Source organism: Beta vulgaris, chromosome 3, assembly GCF_026745355.1.
Source record: "Beta vulgaris subsp. vulgaris cultivar EL10 chromosome 3, EL10.2, whole genome shotgun sequence".
Classification (NCBI taxonomy): Eukaryota; Viridiplantae; Streptophyta; class Magnoliopsida; order Caryophyllales; family Amaranthaceae; genus Beta; species Beta vulgaris.
The window spans coordinates 10046782-10074210 of record NC_079204.1 but is presented as its reverse complement, the minus strand read 5'-3'; the positions used below and the strand labels follow the sequence as shown (position 1 = coordinate 10074210).

At 35.8% G+C, this 27429-nt stretch overlaps 5 protein-coding genes across 9 annotated transcripts; 4 read left to right on the top strand and 1 right to left on the bottom strand.

Moving 5' to 3' along the window:
- The first annotated feature begins 2747 nt into the window (after nucleotides 1-2747).
- LOC104906417 (pentatricopeptide repeat-containing protein At2g29760, chloroplastic) lies at nucleotides 2748-5501 on the top strand. Its single transcript, XM_010695157.4, has one exon. It carries the CDS (start codon nucleotides 3121-3123, stop codon nucleotides 4909-4911), a length of 1791 nt encoding a protein of 596 aa, XP_010693459.2. The 5' UTR covers nucleotides 2748-3120; the 3' UTR covers nucleotides 4912-5501.
- A 719-nt stretch (nucleotides 5502-6220) lies between these two features.
- On the top strand, nucleotides 6221-8952 carry LOC104906418 (sorbitol dehydrogenase). The gene is made up of 6 exons (XM_010695158.4): nucleotides 6221-6485; nucleotides 6888-6955; nucleotides 7384-7620; nucleotides 7762-8052; nucleotides 8156-8343; nucleotides 8598-8952. The coding sequence occupies exons 1-6, from the start codon at nucleotides 6374-6376 to the stop codon at nucleotides 8788-8790; spliced, it is 1089 nt and encodes a 362-aa protein (XP_010693460.2). The 5' UTR covers nucleotides 6221-6373; the 3' UTR covers nucleotides 8791-8952.
- An 875-nt stretch (nucleotides 8953-9827) lies between these two features.
- On the bottom strand, nucleotides 9828-17848 carry LOC104906419 (zinc finger CCCH domain-containing protein 48). 2 transcript variants are annotated; one of them, XR_007272442.2, is made up of 10 exons: nucleotides 17088-17848; nucleotides 16412-16504; nucleotides 14964-15053; nucleotides 14760-14861; nucleotides 14016-14162; nucleotides 13771-13890; nucleotides 13545-13604; nucleotides 11536-11620; nucleotides 10417-10514; nucleotides 10139-10169 (listed from the first exon to the last, which is right to left on the bottom strand). XR_007272442.2 is itself a non-coding variant. In XM_010695159.4 (9 exons), the coding sequence occupies exons 1-9, from the start codon at nucleotides 17574-17576 to the stop codon at nucleotides 10028-10030; spliced, it is 1341 nt and encodes a 446-aa protein (XP_010693461.2). In that variant the 5' UTR covers nucleotides 17577-17841; the 3' UTR covers nucleotides 9828-10027. The 2 variants fall into 2 exon arrangements, 1 of the variants encoding a protein (XP_010693461.2); XM_010695159.4 differs by lacking the exon at nucleotides 11536-11620 and having other exon boundaries at nucleotides 9828-10169; nucleotides 17088-17841.
- A 3709-nt stretch (nucleotides 17849-21557) lies between these two features.
- LOC104906421 (pentatricopeptide repeat-containing protein At2g33680) lies at nucleotides 21558-26683 on the top strand. 4 transcript variants are annotated; one of them, XM_048641003.2, is made up of 3 exons: nucleotides 21558-21576; nucleotides 22303-24502; nucleotides 25059-25193. In XM_048641003.2, exon 2 carries the CDS (start codon nucleotides 22349-22351, stop codon nucleotides 24464-24466), a length of 2118 nt encoding a protein of 705 aa, XP_048496960.1. In that variant the 5' UTR covers nucleotides 21558-21576; nucleotides 22303-22348; the 3' UTR covers nucleotides 24467-24502; nucleotides 25059-25193. The 4 variants fall into 4 exon arrangements, 3 of the variants coding, with proteins under 3 accessions (XP_048496960.1, XP_048496959.1, XP_048496961.1); XM_048641002.2 differs by lacking the exon at nucleotides 21558-21576 and adding an exon at nucleotides 21592-21763; XR_007272441.2 differs by lacking the exons at nucleotides 21558-21576; nucleotides 25059-25193 and adding exons at nucleotides 26011-26111; nucleotides 26643-26683 and having other exon boundaries at nucleotides 21810-24502.
- LOC104906420 (stellacyanin-like) lies at nucleotides 25451-27179 on the top strand. Its single transcript, XM_010695160.3, has 2 exons — nucleotides 25451-26111; nucleotides 26643-27179. The coding sequence occupies exons 1-2, from the start codon at nucleotides 25949-25951 to the stop codon at nucleotides 27035-27037; spliced, it is 558 nt and encodes a 185-aa protein (XP_010693462.2). The 5' UTR covers nucleotides 25451-25948; the 3' UTR covers nucleotides 27038-27179.
- The last annotated feature ends 250 nt before the right edge of the window (nucleotides 27180-27429 follow it).

Here is a 27429-nt window from a genome sequence, read left to right as displayed (position 1 = left end):
AAATCATTCTTTGCGAAAACAAACCAAAAAGTAAATTATTTTTGCAAGATGAAACCTAATATCATTTTACAGTGTTCACCACGGACTTTACGGTGTTGACCACTTCTATTTCCCTTCTTCCTCCATAGTTAACACATAGCCACCACTACCAACAGCTGCAGCCAGCCCCCTCCCCTCTGCAACCCCCTCCCCTCGCAGCTCCCCCTCCACCCAGCCAAGGTTGAAAAATTACAGAGGCAGTCGCGTACGGGGTGGGGGGCTGCCGCCTGAGGGGGTGGAGGGAGGGGTTGGGGGTTTGGGGCTGCTGGTGGTGGTGGGGTGGGTTGTAGGTTGTGGGGGTTGGGGGTGAAGTGGGTGTTGCAAGGGTGGGTAGGGGGCTGGCGGCATGTGTAGATAGTGGTGGCTAGGTGGTGATTATGGAGGAAGAAGGGAAATAGAAGTGGCCAACGCTGAAAAGTTCATGGTCAACATCGAAAATGAGTTTAGGTTTCATCTTGCAGAAATAATTTACTTTTTGATATGTTTTCGCAAAGAAAATTTTATAAATTTTTTTTTTCGCAAAACTGAACTTTTAAAAGTTTTTTTTTTTTGATAATTTTTTTTAAAAAAAACAAACTTATAATTTCTACTACAAACTCCAACATGCTTAACGTTACAATATTTCCCAACTAACAGAAACTGACCACCCTCAATATCATGGAATAAAATTAAAACAATGTCCACTAATTCGAAGTTTCATCTTACAAGCTACAAGATGAATTGTCACAAAGTGCCATTTGGAAAGCAATATCTTAACGCTACCAACTTATATTGATTATGATGATTCTAAAGAAGAAAAACAAGGTATGATTTGTTGATTTTCTTTGGATATCGGCTCATAAGTACTTAACGCAACAAGATCATTCATCACCCTCAACTTTTTCTATGGAGAACATACAACCCCTATGGGCTTAAGCTTAACCCTTCTTTATATTTCGTATTCCTAGTTGTGATTTCTATGTTTCTTTTCCAAACAAAAATAATGTCCTTGCAGTGCTGCTTTTTTCAAACCAAATAATAATAGAAGCAATTTGATTTATATGGACCTAGTTCATACTAAAATTATGCACCAGGTTCACATACGTGAATCGTGACACATACTAGTATAATACACAAAACCCCAATATATCACAAACAGATACACTATATAAAAGAAAAATATACTATATCATAAACAAATATACTATAATACAAAGAAACATTATAGCTATTGCAAATATATATATTATATCATAGAGAAACACACTATGCCACAAACAGATACACTATATCGGAAAAAAAAAATGCACTAGATCACACACTATAGCACAAAGAAACATTATCACAAATAAACATAATGTAGCACACATAAACACACTATACCACAAAGAAATACGTACACTACACCACACACAAACACGCTTTATCGAAACTGACAATATATATAATCCTAATCTTCTATATCAGGTTTAATTGTACAATCAACTATATCACGAAAACTAAAAAACAGAAGAAATTGAAGAAAGAAAAAATAAAGCAGTTATGAGAATGAAAATGAAAAGGCAAGAAAATATGAGGAGATAGAAAGACAAAATAGTAGAAGTTGTAATCATTACCAGTTTTACCACCTACATAACTCTATTAGTGCGCATCCCGTTCAGGGTAAGGCAGATTTTTACAATAGGTAGGTTGAATAGTCAGATTCTTTTTACTTTTAAGGGTCAGGCAGATTTTTACAATAGGTTAAAATTAAAACGCGTGTAAAAAAATAACATATAATATAATTTGGTTCAGTGGTTCTCAGTAACATGTAATAAAGTAATTGCTGTTGCCGCCCCCCAGGTTGGACTTTCCGTTCTTGCATTGTCTGCTTTTTTTTTTTTGTTTTTTTCTTTTTTTTTCTTTCTTATTTGCTTTTGTTTTGTTTTTTTTTTCTTTTTTCCTTATTACTCTTTCTCTTCTCTATTTTAGCATTTTTTTTTCTTCTCCATTTTGGATCTTCATTTCATATTTTAAATAGTATCCATCTCCCCGAATTCTAACTCTAATTTTAACCTCTTTTTTTTTGTTGTTGTGATATAACGATTACTTTTTCTTTCATTTACAAATAAATGCAACAATTTGACTTTCGACATTATTCAAATATATTAATTATGACCAAGATTTATTTACAAATACTTAAAAATAAATTTTACTATTTAAAATTTTGTTTTGATTTCTATTTACATTAAATAAATTTATATCAGCTTCTTATAAAGTTTAGTAATAAATTGAAATAAAAGTTGCATCTGTTGATGTGAAAGTCAATATGTTAAATATACTAAAAATGGAGATAGTATTGAATACTTACTATTATTTATTAAGGTTGTGAAAATTAAAGTGTTGCATTGTTCTAAAATATGATATTATGATTTTTCTTTTGTAATTTGGTGCCCCACCAAATTTGAAATCTTGGATCCGCCCCTGATCCCGTTCATATGAGTTTTTTACGTACTATTTTGGACAAATAAAGTATGAGACTCAACTAATTGGTTCGTAAAATATGATTTCATCCTTACCTGACTCCTAAAATCAAGTTTAATTTTTGAATGATACGGTGTTGCCATATGACTGTCCTAAACTCCTACTATTTATCTCAACGGGATCACTTTTTACGCTAATTTTTAAGTGTGCTCTGCGAATAAATATGGAAATCTGTAAACCAACTTTGTGTGGCTTAGACTCAAATACTAAATACATCCCTTACTACAACAAGTACATTACCAAGCTTGTTTGATAGAGGTGGCGGAAAACTCACCTTATGACTTTAAGGTCACAAGTTTGAACCCCACTACCTACTTGTGTTTGAGAGTAATGATTTTCTTATATACTCTACTTCACGAGCATTGACATGTATAACTGAGTCGGCTGACCTGCAAGAAATATTGGTCTAGTACGATTTTTTTTCTTACCAAGGAATTTTCAGTGGAGACCCAACAAAAAATACAAATACATTTTCCTTCTCAAATCCCATAGATCATAAAAAGAAATTACTAAAAAACTAATGTCAAAAAAAAATCCAACTTCCCTCGTTGTTGTCTTGTTGACTGTCATTGATTTCCTATGCAATTCATTAGACCCTTTTCACGTCAACTAGGCAGCTTCTCTTTCACAACCAAAACACAAGAATTACTCAAAAATTCAATCTCTAGTGACGCCATTAAAGAGCTTCATGGTCACTTGATTAGAACTGAAAAACACAAAGATGCACATTCAGTATCTCTGGTTTTGCATTCATATTCTCTCTCTTCATCCACATTACGTAAAGCCCATATTGTTTTTGATGAAATTCAACGACCCACATTTTTGCTTTGGAACTATATGATCAGGGGATTGTCCAAAAGTGATGATCCCATTAAAGCAATTCACATGTATAATGACATGAAAAATCATGGGTTATATGGGAATAATTTGACTTATATATTTGTTCTTAAGGCATGTGGTCGTATTTCAGATGTTGTGCAGGGTAAAAAGATTCATGCTGAAGTGTTAACACTTGGGTTTGATTCATATTTGTTTGTGTCAAATGCATTGATACATATGTATGGGTCATCTGGAGAAATGGGTTCTGCTCAGAAGGTGTTTGATGAAATGTCTGAGAGAGATTTAGTTTCTTGGAACTCATTGGTTTGTGGGTATAGTCAGTGCAATATGTACAGGGAAGTTTTGGGTGTTTTCGATGCGATGCAGGTGGAAAATGTGATGGTGGATGCTGTGACTATGGTGAAAGTTATCATGGCTTGTAGTATGTTGTCTGAGTGGAATATTGCTGATTACATGGTGGATTACATTGAAAAAAATTGTGTTAAAATAGATGTTTATTTGGGTAATACTTTGATTGATATGTATGGAAAGCGCGGTTTGATGGAATTTGCTCAGGGAGTGTTTGATAGGATGAGTGAAAAGAATACAGTCTCATGGAATTCCTTGATGATAGGTTATGCAAAAATTGGTAATTTGATTTCAGCGAGAAAGCTCTTTGATGAAATGCCAAAGAGGGATGTGATTTCTTGGACATCAATGATTACTGGGTACTTACAAGCAGGCAAATTTTCAGATGCTGTGAAACATTTTCAGAATATGATGTTGAATAAGATTAAACCTGATGAAATTACTATATCTAGTGTGCTTTCTGCTTGTGCTCGTCTAGGTTTGCTTGATATGGGCAAGAAAATTCATGAGTACATCATTGAGCATAACATTAGAGTGGACATTTATGTTGGTAATTCTTTAATTGACTTGTACTGCAAATGCGGGGATGTTGAGAAGTCATTGCAAGTGTTTCATGATATGAGTGAGAAAGACAGTGTGACATGGACTGCAGTCATAACAGGGCTTGCAGTAAATGGTATTGCCAATTCTGCTATTCAGCTCTTTGAGGAGATGTTAAACAAAAATGTTAAGCCAACAAATGGAACTTTTGTCGGGATATTGCTAGCTTGCTCGCATGCTGGGTTGGTAGATAAAGGGATGGAATATTTCGAAAATATGCAGAAAATTTATAGAATGACGCCACAAATGAAACATTATGGCTGTGTCGTTGATCTTTTGGGTCGTTCTGGTGAATTGGAGAGGGCATATGATTTGATAATTGAGATGAAAACACCATCTGATGTTGTATTATGGAGGATTTTGTTGAGTGCCTGCAGGCTCCATGGAAATGTTGGCTTAGCTGAGATTGTTTCAAGCAAACTTCTTGAAGAAGATGCTGGTAATAGTGGGAACTATGTACTTCTATCGGATGCATATGCATGCGCAGAAAGATGGGATGCTGCTATGAAGTACAGAGAGTTGATGGAGGAAAATCTTGTGCAAAAGCCATCGGCCTGGAGTTCTATAGAAGTAACCAGCTAGCAGAGTCCACTGTGGTTCTTAATTAGGCCTCTATACCCAGGAGAGTAACTATCCGTGTATACATATGATCCTCAACATTTCATCTGGACCAAAATCATGAAACTAGCCAGCTGAAACACTTGAACACATACCCCAATACCCATGTTGGACAAGAATACGCTAATCCGAGTACCATAGCCATGAGAATCATGAAATTTATTAGCTGACGGCTTCCTAGACCAATGCATTATACGGTGTGCTAGGAGAACTTGTGGTGCTCCCAGTATGAAGTGTGCATGACATGTGCGCCCATGAAGGATGACGTTTCTTTCATGCCATACCAAAAAACACCCATAATGGTGCTCCGGTCCGAAGTGTGCACGAAGGCACGTTGGCGTGTTAGTATGCCACGTACACACGGGTGACACATGACTGGCGAAAGCACTGTCTTAGATACTCGCAAGCCAGGTGCATGTAATGATTTGTTTCCGTGCTACCTTGCCTGAACTGGAGCATATATATGCTCATTTTGTATTGAGATATGTCATTACTCATTTATAGTCATTTGGTGCTTCACTTCTGTTGGTTATATAGCCTATTCTTCATATTCATTTTGGTGGCCTAATAATATTCTGAGATAATTGTATTAGGATAAGGTTTCTGAATTTTTGAAGTTCCAAAAAAAATAAAAATCCAAAGCCTCATTGTGGAGATGCTAGCTTGGTAAATTGCTTTCATAAAGAGGAAGATTTTGCTGTTTCATACAACTCGATAAAGACTCCTTCCACTCACCTAGTCATCTGGGCCCTAGATAAGCGTCAATCTAAGATTTATACATTACATATTATTAAAGCAAAAAAATTTCATGCCTCATACAAACTGAGAATCACACGTTGCCAAGAAAATCTAAATTAATAATCGTGATAAACACATTTTTTTCCATATTAATCCAAAGAAACCTGTCATTGATTCCCATTATTCTAAATTATACTGCTTTTTAAGTTTTCCAAATCTCTAATCAAATCTTTCCTAGGCACTTTCAAGCACTGCAAGCATATAACATGTGTCTTTTTTAACACACGTACACTCGAGTTTATGATAAAAGTTTTTCCTAAATTTTACCTAGTTATTATTATATTAAATATAATACATATAAACTTAGGAAACAGTGACACCAAACAAAATAGTATATCCTACTTTCTCTATTCCTATTTGTTTTTCTTACTTTGACTTTTTTTTCTATATCAAAAAGATTCTAAATAATAAGAATAAACAGAAACGGGGAAGTATTAAAATCAAAAAAAAAAAAAAAATACTACTAAATACTAATAGCTTAAGAGGAAACAATTAAAAAACCTCTAGAATTTGCAATATCAAAATTGTCAATTTTCTAAAGTATAAAACTCTGCTCATCTCATGAGTTAAGATAAACATACCAAGAGAAAAACCCAGAGAAAGAGAGAGAGTGAGAAAAAAAAAAAAAATGGGTAAAGGAGGAAAATCTCATGGAGGTGATGAAGTAGAGCAGAACATGGCTGCTTGGTTGACAGGAATTAACACACTCAAAATCCAGCCATTTGTGCTCCCTCCCCTTGGTATACTTACTATATTACCCCTCAAAACTTCATCTTTTATCTAGTTTTCATTCTTTTTTTCCTTTTTATCTTGCTCTTATGTTTCAAAGATGAGGTATGATCAATTGAACTTTCAAATCACTTGTATATGAATTGACTTTATTTAGTTAAACCATGTTTTGCACTTCACTTAATTTTTCATCAACTAAGAAAATATTGAAATTGATTTTTGATGATACTCTAGTGTTAAAGTTTACTGATTTAATCTGATTTTTGTTGATGAGAACTGATTTTTGCTGATAGAAATTGATGTTTATAGATTACTTGAAGCTAAAGTGAACAGTGCTTAGTCTTGCATTTATTCTAACTTTTAAATCTGTTAAATATGTAATGATCTGAATGTTTTGGTGTGATTTTCTCAAGGACCTCATGATGTAAGAATTAGAATGAAGGCTGTTGGTATATGTGGAAGTGATGTTCACTATCTCAAGGTACTAAAAACCCAGTTTTTTCAGCTTTATCTTCAAATTTTGTACTAAAAATCAACAGAAGATACTGAATGTTAAGTTTTGATTTTCTAGTAGTTATTCATATCTAGCTTGTTAAATTTGCCTCATCAATTTAAGTTCATGTTGTAATATGAGCTGTGCCTAGTAAATAACTGTGATATGCTCATATTGCATTTGGAGAAAGAAATTTTTAGAAAAGCTAAATAACAAAAAGTTGAATGCCACACAAGACGAAGGAAGGGCGATTTGGTAATTGCACTCATGTGGGACCCACACCATCGTATGTTTCTTGTTTGGTTATGTAATCTATTTAAATGTCTATTAAAGATAGAATCTTGACTCATGCAGCCGACCTCATGCTATTGGGATTAAGGCTTTAGCATTGTTGTTCTTGTTGTCATTGTTTGTAGACCTTAAGGTGTGCGGATTTCATAGTGAAAGAACCTATGGTAATTGGACATGAATGTGCTGGAATTATTGAAGAAGTTGGAAGTGATGTTAAGTCATTAGTGGCTGGAGATCGTGTTGCTTTGGAGCCTGGGATCAGTTGTTGGCGTTGTAATCTTTGCAAAGATGGCCGCTACAATCTGTGTCCTGAGATGAAATTCTTTGCTACTCCTCCTGTTCATGGCTCTCTTGCTAATCAGGTAACTAACTACTTGTAAGCTTCTATTAAGTTGCAGGAATATTATCAGGTTTGGCTAGTATTTGGTGTTGAAATTAAACATCAGCTTTATTGAACATATGCCCGATCATTTTAGTGTTTAATGCATGAGTGACAATGGCAGGTGGTACATCCTGCAGATTTATGCTTCAAACTCCCAGATAATGTCAGTTTGGAAGAAGGGGCTATGTGTGAGCCATTAAGTGTTGGTATTCATGCTTGTCGTCGTGCCAATGTTGGTCCCGAAACCACTGCATTGATTATGGGGGCAGGACCTATCGGGCTCGTGACATTGCTATCAGCTCGTGCTTTTGGATCCCCTAGAATAGTCATAGTGGATGTAGATGATTACCGTTTATCTGTTGCAAAGCAACTTGGTGCAGATGAAATCGTCAAGGTTTCAATTAATATACAGGTTTGCAACATGTTTATACATACATCTTCTAGTACTGAAAATCCTATGAAGCCTCATCTGCTACTCTATACCTCCATCTCTTCTGTCTCCTTTGCTATTACAGGATATACCGGAAGAGGTTGCTAAGATTCACAAGGCTATGGGAAGAGGAGTAGATGTAACCTTTGATTGTGCAGGATTCAACAAGACTATGTCGACTGCTCTTAGTGCAACCCGTGAAGGTGGTAAAGTGTGCCTCATTGGCTTGGGCCATGGCGAGATGACTGTCCCTCTCACTGCTGCAGCCGTAAGGTATTGTTACCAGGAAAAGGTTAGATGGAGAACTTGTTCTCTATTGAACAATGAGAAGAAATAGAATGGGGACGAGATCAAGTGACTTTACCAAAGTGCCCCTTTCTCGTATGTTCAGTGGAAAACAGTTTTCCAAATAACCCGACTTTTGTTAGTAATATCTAAGAATTCTTACATGCACAGGAAAAAAGAAAAGGCCCGAAAAATTGATGTGGCAATTATGTAGAGATGACATGTTTCTTTTTAAATAACAGGGAAGTAGATATTGTGGGTGTATTCCGCTACAAAAATACTTGGCCTCTATGCCTCGACTTTCTTAGCAGTGGTAAAGTGGATGTGAAGCCCCTTATCACCCACAGGTTCGGGTTCTCACAGAAGGAGGTAGAAGAAGCCTTCGAAACCAGTGCTCGTGGCGGTGATGCGATTAAGGTTATGTTTAATTTGTAGAAAGTGTGTAAGAATCAAATTATTACAGACATGCATAAATGCAAGCAATAAGAGTGTTAAATGTTAATTGTTGTTGTTGTCTTGTAAGCCAAGTCAGTAAGTTAATCGTTGTTGTCTTGTAAGCAAGGTCAGTAAATGTTATAAATGATATCCTTATAGGAATTGCATCCAGAATTTGAACTTTCCTTTTTTCGAGAATTGTTCTCACATTGAAAAGGGTCTTTAAGAATACTTCATTAGTACTTTGAATTTATGCGTAAATTCAGCCCAAAGTAGTATGTTATTACGTGTGTGTATATATATATATATATATTGATCAGATCCAAGGGGAATAAAAGTTGCCAGTTCTTGTATAAATAGTTTTACGATTAAATGAACCAAGCTTGCTTGGTGGAGAACTCACCTTGTCACAAGTTCGAATCCCACTACCTACTTATGCTTGGGAGTAGGGATTTCTTTACATCCTCCTATCCCAAAGCGTTGACCTGTGGATAGATTGACGGACCTAAGCGAAGTGTTAGTCTAGTAAGGTCCTTTTTCTTATCAACGGTTAAAAAATTAGGATAAAAGTTAAAAAATTAAACAATACTTTATCATCATATGGTAAAACTTGTACCAAAAACCTCAGGAGCTTAAGAAGTCTTGCATCAGCAATATAGGCAAGACGGACTGTCAAAAGACTAGCTACACGATAGTAGTGGTTTTTACGTCATTAGTACAAACTTCACAAAGTGTTTCGGTTCATATATTTATACAAGCTTCTTTTATTGCTAATTTGCAAGTGTACATATGGACCACGTACTCCACATTCGTTCTATTCATTCACAATTTCACATAAATTAAGATAGAAATTGGGCACAAATTATGATAGAAGAAAATAGGCAGGGCTATATTTTATTAGCGCCTTCAACAAATTATTCGTCAAAGCGTATACTGACAAATTCTCTGGGTGGTTTACATACATAGAAGTTATTTGTTACACAACCTCATTTGTTACACAACCTCTTTCTCTCATCAGGCTATAAATACACAACGAATCCCAGCAAAGCTGCTCTAGAGAAAAAATCTCTTCTTCGACCAAAATAGTACATAACAATGTAGAAGACAACTTGAAAATGTGCCAAATCCATGTCCAATTACAAAGGAGCATAGGCCAGAGCTATCTTCTCGCAAAAAATTTCTCGAAAGAAAAAGAAAAATATGTGGCCCTAAGGGCCATGGCAAAAAAAAAGATAAGTTACACAGCCGTCTTTGGTTCTTTTAACCAGTTCCATACCCTCACTTGACCATTCCCATCACCGGTGAAGAATAATCCACTAGGACCTGCTTGAACAGCTCGTATCTCCTGCTTTGAAATGATCTTGCCTCTCTCCGTAAACCTAAAGGAACAATAGTTGTGTCATCTAAAACATACACGATCATATAATATGGCGTAATTCACTCCCGTGATATTCACATAAACACAAGCTGGGTTTACCGGCATGGGCAGCCAATTTTCTGCCCAGCCTGACGAGCCAGGCCAAAAGGGCCGCCTAATTAAGGTCCCAGCCCATAAATCAGCTCTGATAACACTGCTGGTATCACAAGAGAATGTAGTGAATTTCCCCAACTAGCATGAAAACTTACGATGGCAAGTCATATACGTGCACAAAATTGTCATTAGTGGAACAAAGTAAGACCGGCTTTGCTTCTGAATCAAACATCCCGCAGAGAGTGAGAATTCCCTGCATATCAATCATCATCGAGATCATGAACTCCAAATTCATACGGGAGAAAATAGAGTAAAAGAGTGAACTCCCAGCATCAGCTATGAGTGTCTATTTTCTTAGCAGAAGATTATAAATATAAAAAGTTCAAGAAACTTCAGCATATCGATTCCATAAAAAAAAACATCAGAACACTTCAAGCAACAATCAAGTCAAGACGATCCACACGCATCCCACACGGGAATGGTAATAGAAGAAACTCCTTTGTTAAGTCGAAATGAGATGATGCGTGAGAGATGAGGATTTATCATCTGCAAATTTGTGTTTTGCAATTTTCACAACAGACAGGAATAATTGACTCGGTGGGACTTTGAGTAAGAACACTTTGACCCTATTCTGTCTCGGGGGCTAGTAAACTGGTTGATATCATTCCCAATAGAAATAAAAATACAACTAATGAACTAAACAAGTTCCACATGAACAGTCAAACAAAAATTTCATTCCCCTGCTCAAGATCTGTTCCAAGTTCTACTCCCTCAATCCCACTCCCATAAAAACATTGCCACATAACTGCATATTGAAATGAGCTACAGGAGGATACCATACGTCCATACCCTCAGACCTCAATCTAAAGAATGAATCAAGACCTACTCAGCAAATTCAGCAAAATGACGAGCCTTTTTTTAAAGGTACAAGAATGAGCGCTAGGGTACCCTTCTCTCAAGGGAGACACCTAATGAATCAAAAATGAGTAGTTGATCAAAGCTGGGTCCGAGTCAGAAACAACATTCAGCGAGGCAGCAGAGATGGAGAGACCTTTTTTCAAAAAGAAAATCTGCTACCCTATAATAGCTTTCTCTGAACACGAATGGAGCCGGTGTTGTAATGACCAAGAACATAATATCGTCGATTGAAGTATGAATAGACCATGGGAAAGAGTAATGAGTAAAACACAAGCTGCGTACTGTAATACATTTCGCTCCGTCTATATTGGAATTCTATATATGAGAAGAAGCTTTGATACTTGAAAGTTGCTTACCTCCCCTTGTGTAACACCACAATTACAAGAGAACTACATTCACAAGCCAGCAATCCAAGAATTTCAATCCTCCTCTTCCAAGCAACTAAAAATTAAACAACCATCCTCGACCAATCAGATCTAGGCTGAATAAAGTAACAACAAACGAAGACTCTCATAATTTTTTAAATTTTTGTTTCTTAAGAAAACTTCTCAATACTCACGAAAAAAAAAACCAAAAACCTTATACTTCTCCTCTTAGAAGAAGAAAGGATATGAGAACCATCAAGTGAATTAGGAACACAACTATTTAGAAAAGGATGGACAGAATCAGAGATGAGACCCCAAAATAACTCACTTCCAATACGCACCAAGTTTTCTCTGATTTCCAGAAAAATGAGGTAGGCACATTTGACTTAGGCCTATTTGTTTATAGCGATAAGTTGCTAAACCTTTTTAAGACCAATGAGGTAAAAGGGTCATTTTCTCATACGAAGCTGACTATTCAACCAACCTACAGTGACAACAAAAGGAGGGTGCAACAACATACTACCAATTCTTGCTTCCAAGTGAATTCAACTTTTTCTTTTTGTAATATATAGGATTGAGCATGAAATTCACTGCTTACACGTCCAAGCATGAGAGCAAGCAACCCAATTTACTACCATTGCAAGGGCTCCTAAGCAAATCATTCACTCTGAATATCCAGAGCTTACACCTCTTTTACTCAGAATCTAGCAACACAAACCCAGGTCGTTGTCAATAACCACCATGCATTCACTGCCAAAGATGGCAACCGATGAAGACAATAATTTACATACCTTATCTTATCTCATACGCAGGCCAAGTCAAATTGACCCTAAACAAAATATAGAAGATAACAGTACCTACATTTATCAGAATGGAAAACCCACAACATACACCATAATGTGATTCCAGTTTTGCATGTCCAACCAAATTTCATCCCCCTAATAATCCATTTCCTTGTCTAATGCACTAGAAATAACCTCATTAATTAAAGTAAAGAATACAATTCTGTAGTTACCAATCTAATATTTCCTCAACTCTTTAATACTCCCTCCGTCCCAAAATATAGTTCCCATTTCCCTTTTTTCACGGTAATTTATGTAAGTAGAATCTAAGAGAAATAGTAAAAAAAAAAAAAAATAGTTTATTTAAACAAATGTTGTATGGGAAAAGATAATTTAGGAGAGAGAATGGAGAATAATTGGTGAAAGAGCATTAATTGTAACATTTTGGTTGAATAAACAAAGGAAAAATCAAAATTCAAGAAGCAAATAAATGATGGGACACGATTTTTCTAGACAAATTTCAGAAAAATGTGGAACTAAATATGGAATATTTTGGGACACCCAAAATGGAAATGGGAACTATATTTTGGGACGGAGGGAGTACTTAACATTTTCAACTTCTGGACTAGCTAGGATTAAGTTTCATTTATCTTTCTCCTATTAACACTCGGCCTAACCAGATACAGTCAATATTTCCAACCTCTATTTAGCCTCTCCTTTTTAATCACCTTCATTGGCTGGATATTGTAGTACTTACAGCTTTCATCAGGACTCTCATAAGTGGGAGAGCCATACCCTGAACATCAAGTATCTAAAACAAAAGGTGAAGCCTAAAGCATCACAAAGTGTCGTTATTTATGTTTTTCTTAACCGATTTATAAAACCTTGCAACTTGTTTATGATGAGTATGACATTCTCATCCCTTGCACTTTGAATTGATCACCTTACCCCTCAATCCACCCTGTGCCTCTCGAAACTAAGGCATCATCTGCCTACAAGGATAATCTTTGAATTAAAGCAGCTAAAGAAAAAAGAATTATGCATCACCATTCATAAGCAAGTATATCTTCTTAAGAGGGGTACTAAAGAAAGAACATACCAAGATCAACAATATTCCAAACTGGGCAAAGAACATAAATATAACTTGAAGCGAACAGCAAAAATTAACATTTCACAGTTCAGTAATTTCAAAGTGAACAAAGAAAACTGTCAACATACTTGCTCTTCAGTATGAGTATAAGTTGTTTCCAAGTTTCCGCTCTGAGTAGCAGCCCACACCTGCACAACCAAGAAGTAAGTTGTCGGAAGAGACAAGGAAAAGCAGAAGGCATATAAGTATATAACACTGTAGCCATTGGCCAAAAAGAAAAAACAAAGAAGCCATTGCTAAGTCCATATATCACAAAGCAATACATATTCCTAATATCAGCAAACAGGTAATAACCTTTATTGTGTTGTCCAGTGAAGCAGATAATAGAAACTGCTCCCAACAAAGAACAGACATAACAACTGAAGTGTGCTCCGTCAATATCTGTATGCATTGCAGTGTTTCAAGATTCCACACCTGCAAAAAAGCAAGATTAAGTGCGTAGCTGAAGCCAAGAAATAACATATCTTGAAGAGGCAAAGTAAAACAACAAAAAACTCGAAAAGACAGATAACCAGAATATATGTTGTAAAACAGCTTACTCTTATAGAATTGTCCATCGAACCGGAATATAGTCTATTAGCTCCAACAAACATTGTAACGACGGCATGTGTATGCCCTACAAGTGATGCAGCTGGTTCAAAACAATTAGTAGCTGGATTGAATTTCCAGGCTAATATACTCCCGTCCTACAGTATAAGAGAAAACACTTGGCATTTAGCAAACATCACACTTTAATTTGGCATGGAGAAAAAGAGCAATAGTAAAAATAAACTAAATAATGGGGGGCAGATAAAGAGAGAGAGAGAACAAGCTTAAGAGAAACAGGTTAGAAGGAATAGAGAAAAGGGTTGATATCATGGAGAGAAAATTACAAATTACTTATATTCTTCAAAGCAAAAACGAAGGCGAAGTTTAGCACAGACCAAATAGAAAAGAGTGAAGGGGAAAGGAACAATAACAAAAATACATATCTCGAAATAAAACATCGGTGTACTTCCACAATCAGAAAGTTAGGCCATAACAATGAAGTCAAAATAAAATATTAAATTAATATTCAGAAAAAACGAAAACTGAACTCAGTTAGGGTAACAATAAAGACAAATTTAGTTCATGCATTCAGCAAACTTCACTTAAATACAGAATCTTTGAAAAACTGTATTGCATGCGATCGTGCTCAGATAACAGAATAAATCCAGCAGTTGGACCAATAAGCCAATACAAAACGATCCCTTATAACAAAAGCTTATCAAAAAACTAGGGCAAGCTTAGCAGAAAACAATAACCTGTGTGCCAGCAAAGAGCATATCATTACCCACCACCAGAGAATAAACCTGTCCAGCAGGTCCACTGAGACTCATATCAGTGACTGTCTCAATGTTCCATGCCTGCAAATAAGAACAATCGAGAACCTCAATGTGTTAGCTCATCTTACAAGTGGTTGTAAAGAGAGCAAAAGGTCCCGCAAAAAATCTTTAATCCCACCTCACCTTGACCATATTTGGCAAGCCAATAAAAACCCATGGCCCTTCACTGATCATGCAACCAATTTCTCCTCCCAGATGAATAGCACTGACACACTGTAAAACAAGAAACAATTCACGAACAAATTCCCCTATGATAGAGCATATAAAAATTGACAAGACAAATAATTAATCACAAATCTTATAATAGAAGGGAAAAGAGTATCTAATAGCTTACAAAATGGGGAGAAAGAAGGGAGAAGCAAACACAATGACACAATTTAAAGCTGTACACTGCCCGATCATCAGGAACTGATACATCCGGTTAATAGCACCTACTGCAGCAGTTCCATATCTCCAGAATGCTACTATCTATCAACATTTCCCAGATATCATTTATACATTCAAGCTTTCACACAGCATTTATGAGTTATGACCCATCCGTCAGATCCAAAAGAAACCAACAAAGTTGCTGCCTTAAATCAGTTTCTCTTACGGGTGAAAGTTTCTTAGAGATAAAAAGTCACTGGTGAATTATGTTTATATAATTACACATAGATTTTCTAATGTCATTTTAATTATCCAGTAAAAGTATCTCCTATTTTTCATAATGGTTATGCAGAACCTGAATTCGACTGCTAAATGAACCAGCGCTAAGATTTCCTCTGCACTTAATAACCAGAGCTTTCATCATAATAAGATCAACTTCCTTCATGTTGAGCACAATGAGTATGCAGTAAACTCAACTTCTATGATACACCAGTACCTCATAATGACACCAGGATTTTAAAGGTTAGATATGACTACTCAGTTGGTATAACATACAAACACCCTAAAAGACAAAGGTTCAGCTAAATTCCAGCTTTAAACAGAACCAATTACCATCACGTCAAATCATCAACAAGATCCACAGACTTCCACCTGTTCTAGCAGAGTCTAAGAAAAGTCGGTGTTCCCAAGTCAGACCAGTTAATTGGAGTGGTTCTTTCTCGCATACTAACAATAGAGCTATTTAAAATACCAAAAGCCCTGATATATGAAAGTCCTAAGGACGTCAAGACATTGGGTACACTGCCACAAACATAATGCACCGAAAAGTTACAAAGCCAAAATAAAGTTATTGATTCAAGTTTCAACTAGGAGTTCTTGACTTGATAATTAAGAATAGTGACTACATTAGGCTATTTTCTAGAGTAATTGAACGACTCTAATCCACTATCCTCTTTGAAAAACAAGATTATTCTAAGATTTTGCAAAGAATTCAAGGAATATTAAGTATTTATAACTGAGAACAACAAGTAGTATTATATTGGTACTATAAGCTAACACGTTATAATCCATTTGATTAAGACAGGGATAGACAGAAACAATTGATTTGGAATTTCATAAATAAATAAAGGTGTTGCAATTATTTTAGAACAGATGAAGAATTTCATAATGGAAGGAGTGATTCTCAAGTGTCCAAGTGAACAAACCTGTCCGGATGCACAATCCCAAATCCTGACATGCTCGTCTTTACTCCCTGTGTAAAGCTTATCCCCTGATGGTAAAGTGATTCCAGTTACAACCTGACCCCAAAACACATCAATTTAAACCCAATATAAGTCAAGCCCGCTGCAAGCAGAGATATTCCATATTCAAACATCAATTGCAACGAAAACTAAAACAAACAAACAAAAAAACTCCCCAAACATCAATCTAATCCATCAAACATATCTTCAAATTCAATCAACCAAACCCATCAATTTTAAACACTTCGCTACATGGTTACTTCATGGGACACAAGAAAACCTGTAAGAAGTGCATTGTTTGTTTGACAAAACAAGAGTGAAATATCGAAATTCCCACTCCTCGCAAAATGTAGAAAATTGCTTACCTACCTATCCCCCAAGTACATAAATAGATATTCCTATGAGAAGTTACTTCTCCATTGCCTCACCAAATAACTTCATTGCAAAATCTACTTCCTACCACTAACGTGCCCGACACAAATCTCATTCTCATCCACGCATTATAAGCTAATCCCTTTTCTTCATTCCATGATGTGCTTTTTTTTACAAATTAAGTAGCAAAGCAATCCTCATCAATCAAAACATGAATCTAATCAAACAATTAACCAAAAAGTAATAAGTGATTAGTATATATGATTACCTTCTGATGGCCCTCAAGAGTTGTCAAGAGTGAAAAGGAATGACCAATAGACCAAGAATGCAAGAATTTACAATTATCACCATAACTACAATTCCCTTGAACCCAGTAATTACAAACCCTTTCCATCTTCTTAGGAGGACCTGCACCAGCTCCACCACTAACCCTACCCCATGTATTGTTAAAATTAGGGTTTTTACGACTCGAAAACCCGTCGTTTCTTGGGCCGACACCGCCCAGCCCATGGGCCCGCTTAGAACTTCCGCCATTGAAGGAAGTAGAAGCTGAAGAAGATGAATGAGAAGGAAGAGGAGGAGGAGGAAGTTCTCTGTGAAGAAACGCACATGGATTTCTATTGCATCTTCCAGCTTGCCAGTGATAACAAACTTTTTGAATTTGATTTTGACTTTGATTTTGATTGTGATTTTGATGAGGTTTGTTTCCGAGTCCATGGAAGACGCGTTTATTGCTGCCGTTTGATTCAATGTCCATTTTTTTAGGAAGGGTTAGAAATTGAATTGGGGGGATTTAGGAGGAAGAAGATGAAGAGGAGAGAGAAAATTAGGGTTTTTTGGATTTGGAGATGAAAAGTTTTTCCCCCTTTTTGTTTGGGTTGAGTTTAGGAAAGTGATGAATTTGCCGGAGAGGGGACAAAGAAGACGACGGTGTAAATAACTAAATACTCTATTTGCTTAGTTGTAGCTGCGGCAGTTGCACGCTCGAGGAAATTTATTTTCCCTTCGTACCTTTTTTTTTTTTTTGTATGTTGCCTTCATAATCTTTAAAGTACTTTATTAATTTTTGTTAGATTAGATGAAATATGTTTATATTAAGTGTCATGTCTTTATTATTGTAATTATCATTGGACGTCATATGTCACGTTTATTAAATGTCATGTCACTTTTCTTAAAATAAATAGAGTTTCGAATTAATAAAGATACATGTATACGGTTTACAATAAGAATAAATAGAGTTTGATTCACAATGAAAAACTGATATATATTAAATTGATTATACTTTTTAGTCAGAAAGTTATAATTTTTATACATTTGAAAAGTGTTTAAAAAAATACTTTAAAATAAGATTCATCTATACTATATTTAATTTTGTATTAAAGTAATGTATAAAAAGAAATAGTTAATATATTAATATATCAAAGTTACAAACTACAATTTGAATTAGGACTTCAGTTAAAATTAGGCCTTTTGTACAAAATATATTCATATTGTAGAGTTAGAATATTCAAAGTTATTATATTATAATTTTTGTTGTTGTTTGTCGGACAAAAAATATAGTGAATAAGGTATGTGAAAATTGTAAAAGTGCTAGGATTCAAATACATGACCTTTGAAATGAAATGTGAGAGTTTAACGACTAATCCACTACATTTTATTACTTAATGTTTTAAAGTAAAACATAATAAAATCTTATAATTATAAGTAATTATAGAGACATAGACAAAAATTTTGATTTCTAGCACTTTTATTAGCTAATATCAGTCTCTTATCCTAATTTCATTGAAATTGTTATTTTTATCCCCAATACCTTAGATTTTTTTTTAAAAAACAACTTATCATGACATAACATTCATTTTTCAATATCTAGACAGAATATTACGAAAAGCTAATAAAATCAATTATGAAATTTATGAGTAATAATATCTTTATTATATAAGTGAATGGGGGAGGAGACAGTGTCCCCCCCCTGCAAAAAGTCTGATGCCTTAATGAATTTATATTGTCATATATATATTATATAATCTTTTTCTTCTTCCTGTTTGTCATATATATTGATCAAGTTAACCTTGAAATTGAATTTGAAATTTATATAAATTAAATATTAAATGAAGGAGAATGATTTTCCTCTTCTTACACGTGTACAAAAACTCTGATAAAAAATTAAATTGACAATGTAACTTGATTGAAGAAAAAGTAAAAACTAGAATTTCATATTAATATTTATATTGATAATATTTTAAAACATAAATGTTGTTTATTATTCGGTAATCTCTATTATATAAATCAAACTCTTCTACTTTATTAATATTCAACGATTGAACCTGATACACAAATTCTTCCACTTTATTAGAGCACAAGCTTTCTTCTGCTTTATATTTCCTTCTTTCAATACTATATTTGAATAATGATGAACAAATAACTAAAAAATCAACGAAATATTAATTTAAGAAAAATATATTAAAAAATTTAAAATAATAAAAACGTCTGTTCGAATAAAAAAAAATTGTTACACTGATGAATAACTAATTGCGAAAAAAAATGTTAATATGACCTGACGTGCAAAAATTTATAGTATTTGATAATTGTAACTGTGGGGCATCGCACGAGCCAAAATACTTGTTTAAATACATAAAAGGAGTCTGGATTTGGAGAAATTAGAGTTTTGTTTTGAATAAACAAGGTACTATATTATATTATGTAATTTGAATATAACTTTTGCTACCTAATTCAAAATATTATATTTTTTTACCATTAGATAGTGCTTGAAATATGCTACAAAATAAGACCAGTTTACAACATAGTTTTACAACTCATGAAAATTTATTCCATTAAATGAATGGTAAGACATTATTTAGCCTTTCTTTTAGATAAATATAATAATGGCTATGACTATAGTGTAATATATGTGATTATATCATTTTATCATAGCTGCAATTTATAGGATTAAACATATTATTTTTTAAAACCTCGGTCTTACTCAACTAAATAATTTAGTGTTGCAGCAAAATTTATTAATAAACTTTATTGTTACAACTAACAAAAGTAAAATTTATAGCTATAAAGTTACATATATATTAGAGTTATGGATAATGAAAAAATTTGAGTTTGATTTTATGAAAACAACCTTGAATATCGTAGAGAACTTCATCTAAGCATGTCATGTCATTTTTTTAAATTTTTATTTTTTTTTAGAAAAAAATAGGGTTGAACATAAATATAACGTATTTTTTACCAAACACCCCCCGAATTTTCACGAAATTCACCGGGTACCCTCAAACTTTTAAAAATACACGAGGTACCCCTCAGTTTCAACATAATACACCCAAATGCGCTTAATGACTAACGATGTTAATCGTCGTTAGTCATTAACCCTAGTTATTTGATTTAAATCCTAATTAACCCTAATCGTAATACTAACCCTGATCCCTAACCCCCTCCTTCCCAACACCCTCCCACCACCCCCCCACTTCCCCCTCCCCCACCCTCTCACAGCTCCCCCACCCCCTATCGACCATCCCGTAGCTCCCACACCCTCCCCCAGCCAAGTCCCCCGGCTAATTTCCACTTTTGGACTGTTCACTTCCACGAAAAACACCCACCCCTAGTAGCCCTGCAGTGACGAAGAACAACGAAGATGAGAATAGGGAGAAACGATAGCGCCGACGAGGGGGGGGAGGCTGTGCGGCTGCGAGGGTGGGGGGCTTTAAGGCTGCGTGGGCTGCGAGGGGGGTGCAGAGGGGTGGGGGGCTGTCATGGTAGGGGGGTGGGGAAATCGACGGGGGGTGGAGGAGGGGGCTGCTAGGGGTGGTGGGAGGGTGGGGGAGTGTTGGTGGGCTGGTGGTTATGGTTAGGGTTAGGGTTAGGGTTAGGATTAGGAGTTAGGGTTAGGATTAGGAGTTAGGGTTAGGATTAGGTGTGAATTAGGGTTTAAAACAGAAAATTAGGGTTAATGACTAACGACGGTTAACGCTAGGGGTGAAAGTTCGGTATGCGGTTTGGATTAGGGCCTAATCCAATCCGATACGAATAAAATTTGGATTTCAAATTTTCAATCCGAATCCAAACCAATTAGGGTTTGAATCCGATCCAATCCAATCCGAAATTTCATACTCTAGATTGGATCCGATCCGAAAATCCGATTTTTTTAAAACTTTAATTTTTCGATGAAATAGATTAAGCACAACAACAGCCTAGTAGATTTAGGAAATGAGGAATTAAGTGCAGTTAGTGCTTTAGGGGAAGGATTGAAGCTCTATGTGTATTGGACAATGGAGTAGGTTTTTTTATAATAAAAAATCAGTTAAGCACTTAAGCCCAATCTAGATACATAATACAAGGCATATTATTATTTGGTTATATTGGATTTTTGGATCCAATCACCCTCAATCCAATCCGATCCGAAAATCCAATTTTTCAAAAATTCTCAATCCGAATCCAATCCGAACACAGTTCGAATCCGATCCGAATTACTAATTTGGATTGGATTGGATTGGATTTTGGATTTTATCCGAATAACTTTCACCCCTAGTTAACGCCATTAGTTATTAAGGGCATTTAGGTGTACTATCGTAAAATTGAGGGGATACCCGGTGTATTTTTACAAATGCGAGGGTATTCGGTGAATTTCATGAATATTCGGGGACATTTGGTGAAAAAAACGCAAATATAAATACGGTAAGTGCCAAGCCCATCACCAACTCAAAGAAAGGTGAAGGATTTAGCCCAAAATACAGACAGAATAATAAGTTTAGCAGGTAATAGCTTTACAATTTTCAATTTATGCACAGTATTTTCCTCCAAATTTGCATTAGTTTTACAATATCAATTTGTATGACGGGCTTTCGCTCTACATAATTTGAGTCAAAGTTTCTGGAAACGGAAGATTAATCTATATTCAATCTTCGAATTAAGCAACTCTCTGTTTTTCTCATTGTTTTTAAGGTATGATTTTCTAATGCTCCTAATTTCACTCTAACTTGTATTTTTTTTCCTGAAACAATATTCATTCAAGTCAAAAGATTATATTTTTTCTTATTATTTTTGGTCATTTTTGTTCTGCATATTCTGTTGCAAGTTTAATCCAAGGTCTCTATGTGTATTCTTTGATTTGGCAAACCGTTTTATTGTTTTTCTAAACCATAGATTTAGTGTGAAGAACTTCATATTTTGCATATTTAGTTGTGGACTTGTGGATGGAGTTTTGGCATTTCACAATTTGAAAGTATGTGGTTTGTTTTATTCATTTTGTGCTTGTTTTATTGTTTCATTGGCATGAGATTAAACCCTTTTGTAGTTTTGCTTACTATGAGTATATGAGATAATATATGGTGTATCAAACTGTGTTGTTGGATTTATAGATTACTTATATTAGAATTGAATTACATATTATAATCTACAATCTGATTGAGAGAAGAACTTATGATTAACAATTTCGACGAAATCTTTCAATTTCTTATTTTCCTATGTGCTTTAATATTCAGGATTAGATGCCAATAGAATAGTACTCAAACTCTGAGGGTGGAGTTGATGAGTATAGCTCATCGAGTTCTTTTCAAGGAAGTTGTCAGGCTCACTCAGGAACAAAATCTTCAAAAGGGAAAAGCCCTTCATGCAAAAATCATTAAATCAAATTCTTTCTCAAATGTATACTTAGCTAATAGTATAGTCAACTTGTATGCGAAATGTGGCCAACTAACGAAAGCCAAGCGTGCTTTTGAGGAAATCCCTGTCAAAGATGATGTCTCTTGGAGCTCAATCATCAATGCCCATGCTCAACAAGGTGGGACCAAGTCGTCTCTCCTTGTTATGGATTTGTTTAGGCAAATGCGGGCTGAGAAGTTTCTTCCAAGTGCGCATTCTCTTGCTGGGATTTTCACTGCTGTGTCAAATCTTGGTGATGGTCGGGTTGGAAAACAGGTGCATTCATTGGCGATAAAGACCGATCACTGTGGAGATGTGGTTGTTGGAAGTTCAATCCTTAACATGTATTGTAAGTCGGGTATCATACATGATGCCCGACAAATGCTTGATAAAATGCCTGAGAGGAATTCTGTGTCATGGGCTACCATGATTTCTGGCTATGCAGCACGTGGTATGGCTGGAGAAGCTGTGGGAGTTTTCAAATTGATACTGCAGGATGAAGAGGAAAGTAACCCCTTTTTCTTTACTAGCCTGCTTAGTGCTCTGACACTTCCAGAGTTGATCAATGCTGGATCGGAGGTACATTGCGTCGCTGTTAAAACTGGAGTGATACAAATTGCAGAAGTGAGAAATGCCCTTGTTACTATGTATTTGAAATGTGGGAGCCCCGACAATGCCCTTCAAATGTTTGCATTGTCTACAATTAAGAATTCTATCATGTGGTCGGCTATGGTTACTGGCTTTGCACAGAGCGGGGACTCTAAGAAAGCTCTGGAGTTGTTTTCTAGAATGCATCATTCTGGGGTCTCACCTAGTGAGTATACATTTGTTGGGGTGATTAATGCATGTAGTGATATTGGTGCAACTCAGGAAGGAAGACAAGTTCACTCTTATTCAGTTAAAATGGGATTTGAGAATCAAATGTATATCGTAACTGCACTGGTGGATATGTATGCTAAAAGTGGCAGCATTGCCGATGCTAGGAAAGGTTTTGATTGTTTGCTAGAACCAGATGTTGTTTTGTGGACCTCAATGATAGGAGGATATATACAGCATGGCGACAATGAAGAAGCTTTGAGTTTGTATGGCAGAATGGAAGCTGAGGGAATCCCACCAAATGACCTAACAATTGCAAGCGTCTTAAAAGGCTGTTCCAGTCTTGCTGCTTTAGAGCAAGGAAAGCAAATCCATGCCCGTGCCATCAAGTATGGGATTGCTGGAGAGATTACTATTGGAAGTTCCCTTTCGTCCATGTACGCAAAGTGTGGATGCATTGATGAAGGAAACATGGTGTTTCGGAGGATGACCACAAGGGATATAGTTTCTTGGAATGCTATGATATCTGGTCTTGCTCAGAATGGGTGCAGTGATGAAGCTTTGGAGCTATTTGAGGAGATGAGATCAGAGGGTGTAAAGCCAGATAATGTGACTTTTGTGAATGTGTTGTCTGCATGTAGCCATATTGGATTAGTTGAAAGAGCCTGGGAGTACTTCAAGATGATTTCCACAGAATTTGAACTAGTACCTGGATTAGAGCATTACACATGTATGGTTGATGCGTATAGCCGTGCTGGTAGGCTAATTGAAGCCAAGGAATTCATTGAATCAGCAACTTTAGATCACGGTATGTGTTTGTGGCGAATCTTATTAAGTGCATGTCGAAATCACCGTCATTATGAGCTAGGAGCCTATGCAGGGGAGAAACTGATGGAGCTCGGGTCACAAGAATCATCAGCTTATGTCTTGCTGTCAAGAATTTATACTGCTCTAGGCAGGTCAGATGATGTGGGACGGATCATGAGGTTGATGAAGCTTAGAAGGGTAGGCAAGGAGCCTGGGTGTAGCTGGATTGAATTGAAGAACTTTGTTCATGTGTTTGTTGTTGGAGATCAGAAACATCCTGAGATAGCAGATATATCTAGTTGGTTAAGAATATTAACTGAACAAATGATGGATGAAGGTTATCAACCAGGTCATGACTCATTTTTGACGACTTCAACGTGACAGTGGGATTATCCATTCATATGGACTCAAGCGCTGGTACTTAACCTACCTTAATTTAAACTTTTATATCATGAAACCTTTCATTTTTATTTAATTTCCGTGATATATAATGCATATGTCCACTACGTCTTCAACGTACATTTTGAGTGGATGGTAAACCCAGCTGAGATCTTGTTGAGTTATGACTGTTAAGTGGGGTTTTCATCCTCTTTATTAGCTGCTTTAATGTTTCGTCATTTACATCTAGTAAAATCCACTTGGTTAATGATGTAATTCTTCTTCTCTTATTTTTCTTCTCTTTTACCCTTTTGTTAAGCTTAATCTATGTCGATTGCTATGTGTCATAAGAGCTGACTCTGGTTTATATCCTGGAGGGACTACACCACCTTTGATAATGTACATGCCAACTAGTCTTTTCCTGTTTTTCCATATGTTTCTAGTTCTTCAAAGCAATAGTACTATCACATTTATGTCTTCTTATCTTGTTATTAGCGTCAATGGAGTGCAAGTGCATACATACATTCTGGTTATTCTTGCATGGACATTGAAGTCTTTGCATATTCTGATCTTTGTTACCTTTTTTTCACACTAGGATAAACAAGTGTATGCGTATGAAAGCTTGTTCGTTGAGATAAGCCAACTAAAAATACTGTTTACGGCTCGTTATGCATGTAATATTGTAAAGAAAGGCTCGTGACAATGCCATGGTAATAGTATTCATCCCAAATATGTGTTTTCTTCACAAATTTTCACTACCACTAAATACCAGTATACCACCTCTGTAGTGTTGATGGATGATAATGGAAAGTTATGAAAAAAAAAATAGGTATTTGAGAATGGAAAAGTGTTACAATTGACATTGGGATGAGACGTCTTTCATGAAACTAATAATTAAATTCATTGCCACTGCCATCATGCATTACCTAACTACCAAACGGGCCGCTAGGGTTTTCAGGGGATTTGGAAAGAAGGATATATACAAATCAGCAATCGCTTGTCCGCTGCTATAAAATATTGGAAAATGTTTGTACTTGTAATGTTTGTACTTGTAATGTTTGGCCAGCTTTATGATAGTCTCCCAGGAAACAGGAAAGAGGACTACGAAGGCTCCTCCTGTCCTCCAAGCTTGGATTTCCCAATGTATTTGTCCAAATTTACACATTTTCTCTTGGTTGCTGAGAATGTGTACTGTTTCTAGCTTATATCTTGGCTTCAAAATCTGTTGTGTGTGTGTGTGTGTGTGCTGGCATTAATAGGTTTTGTTGCCAGTAGGCCATCCAATTTTAAGTTCAGGTGGGTGGTTTAATCTGATGGCCAACTTATATGAAATTATATCTTAATATTAAATTACTATGGTCTAAGACATGGGTGGACCATATGATTTTGAGTTTGGTAATCTAATTACCAACAAACACTTTATAAATATGCGTTATTGCAGCATGAGTGAAATGATGAGCACATCAATCTTCTTGCTAACTAATTATGGCAAGCCTTCGTTTGCTTGGATTTCTTGGTACCCTGATTTGCCTTTCGGTTGCATGCAGAGCCACCATGTACACGGTTGGTGATACCGCTGGTTGGGACATTAGCTCTGATCTTGATTCATGGGTAACAGGCAAGAGATTTGTTGCTGGAGATGTTCTTGGTAAAGTTCTTTCCCCATCTTTTTCTCCTTCATAGGTTCTTCATCGTGGTCTTATACATGAAAATCTAAGATAAAATCATAGTATTGTATATAAAGTTAGCAAAAACGTATAAACTTGGCAAATTTTGATGTTAACTAGTTTGGTCGGTATATAATCTTTAGAGAATAATCTTGGAGATTTATGTCCAAAACTCGTTTAAACAATTGGCTTCCTGCACCTCTTGATGCAACCCCTTGTGTTTTCTCTGAAGGTTCTAAACTTAAGAGAAAAAAATACAGAGAACAAACTCACCAAAAAGTAGTATGTTATTTTTTTAGCTTACCAGAAAGTAGTGTGTTAACTGAACAATAGCATAACTAACCAATAGGATGGAATACCAAATCTACATTTGAATGTTGTATGTTATGGCCAATACCAATCATAAAGTTAGAAAAGAATTCTATATGTATAAAGAAATATTTGCAATGTTTGAATAGGCGTTTGTATTTAGAACAGATTATATCAACTGTTCTTTTTCCTTGTATTTGCAGCATTTCAATATTCATCATCATCAGACAGTGTATGCGAGGTGACGAAAAAAGAATTTGATGGTTGTGACACCAGCAATGCTATACTTAAAAGTACTTCAGGAAACACAACTTTTCCCTTGACAAAGCCAGGCGAGAGGTACTTCGTTTGTTGCAACCGACTTTACTGTCTAGGAGGGATGAAGCTTCATGTACACGTTGAACCAAATTCAACTAATGCTTCGCCAGTGGCAGCACCTGAAGCAGCACGAAGACCTGCAGGTTTACTCCCAAGAACTTCCAGGAGCACTCAACCTGTTCTTTCTTCCTCGGCTAAGTTCCTTGAAGTTGCAGATCCTTTCTGCTTATTTTTACTCGGTTTTCTCGGCTATCTAATTCTGGGTGGGGGAATTATCTAAGAAGCCTTGTTCATAAGGGTGGGATTTATGAGAATTATTTCTGCTTTTCATTTGACCAGTTAAAAAGTACCTTACGCATTCTTTGTAATTCAAACTATTGAAATGAAATATACTCCTACGCTGTATTACATTCTATGAATCATTTCTTTTGAGTTTCTGAAACATGAGACAAGCCGTCAAGCATTACCTTATTTCTTCAATCATCAGACTAGATTAATCAATATTGCTTTTCAACACCAAGATGGATGCTTCACCCTAAAGCATTTGTTCGTTTCTCGTCTTACAGGCTTACACTGCCTAGCCTAAATTACAATATGCAAGGATCTTTGCACAGAACAGGGTGATAGTCCTTGAGATGTTAATGGAGCAGTAAAAAGTCTTGTATAAGACGA

Coding starts and splice junctions, on each gene's coding strand:
- LOC104906418 (XM_010695158.4), top strand. CDS start 6,374: ATGGGTAAAGGAGGAAAATCTCATGGAGGTGATGAAGTAGAGCAGAAC. Junction 6,486..6,887: donor ATTTGTGCTCCCTCCCCTTG/GTATACTTACTA, acceptor GATTTTCTCAAG/GACCTCATGATGTAAGAATT. Junction 7,621..7,761: donor ATGGCTCTCTTGCTAATCAG/GTAACTAACTAC, acceptor TGACAATGGCAG/GTGGTACATCCTGCAGATTT.
- LOC104906420 (XM_010695160.3), top strand. CDS start 25,949: ATGGCAAGCCTTCGTTTGCTTGGATTTCTTGGTACCCTGATTTGCCTT. Junction 26,112..26,642: donor TGTTGCTGGAGATGTTCTTG/GTAAAGTTCTTT, acceptor TTGTATTTGCAG/CATTTCAATATTCATCATCA.
- LOC104906419 (XM_010695159.4), bottom strand. CDS start 17,576: ATGGACATTGAATCAAACGGCAGCAATAAACGCGTCTTCCATGGACTC. Junction 14,163..14,759: donor TGCTCTTTGCTGGCACACAG/GTTATTGTTTTC, acceptor CTTATACTGTAG/GACGGGAGTATATTAGCCTG. Junction 10,515..13,544: donor ATACTCATACTGAAGAGCAA/GTATGTTGACAG, acceptor ATTGATATGCAG/GGAATTCTCACTCTCTGCGG.
- LOC104906417 (XM_010695157.4), top strand. CDS start 3,121: ATGCAATTCATTAGACCCTTTTCACGTCAACTAGGCAGCTTCTCTTTC.
- LOC104906421 (XM_048641003.2), top strand. CDS start 22,349: ATGAGTATAGCTCATCGAGTTCTTTTCAAGGAAGTTGTCAGGCTCACT.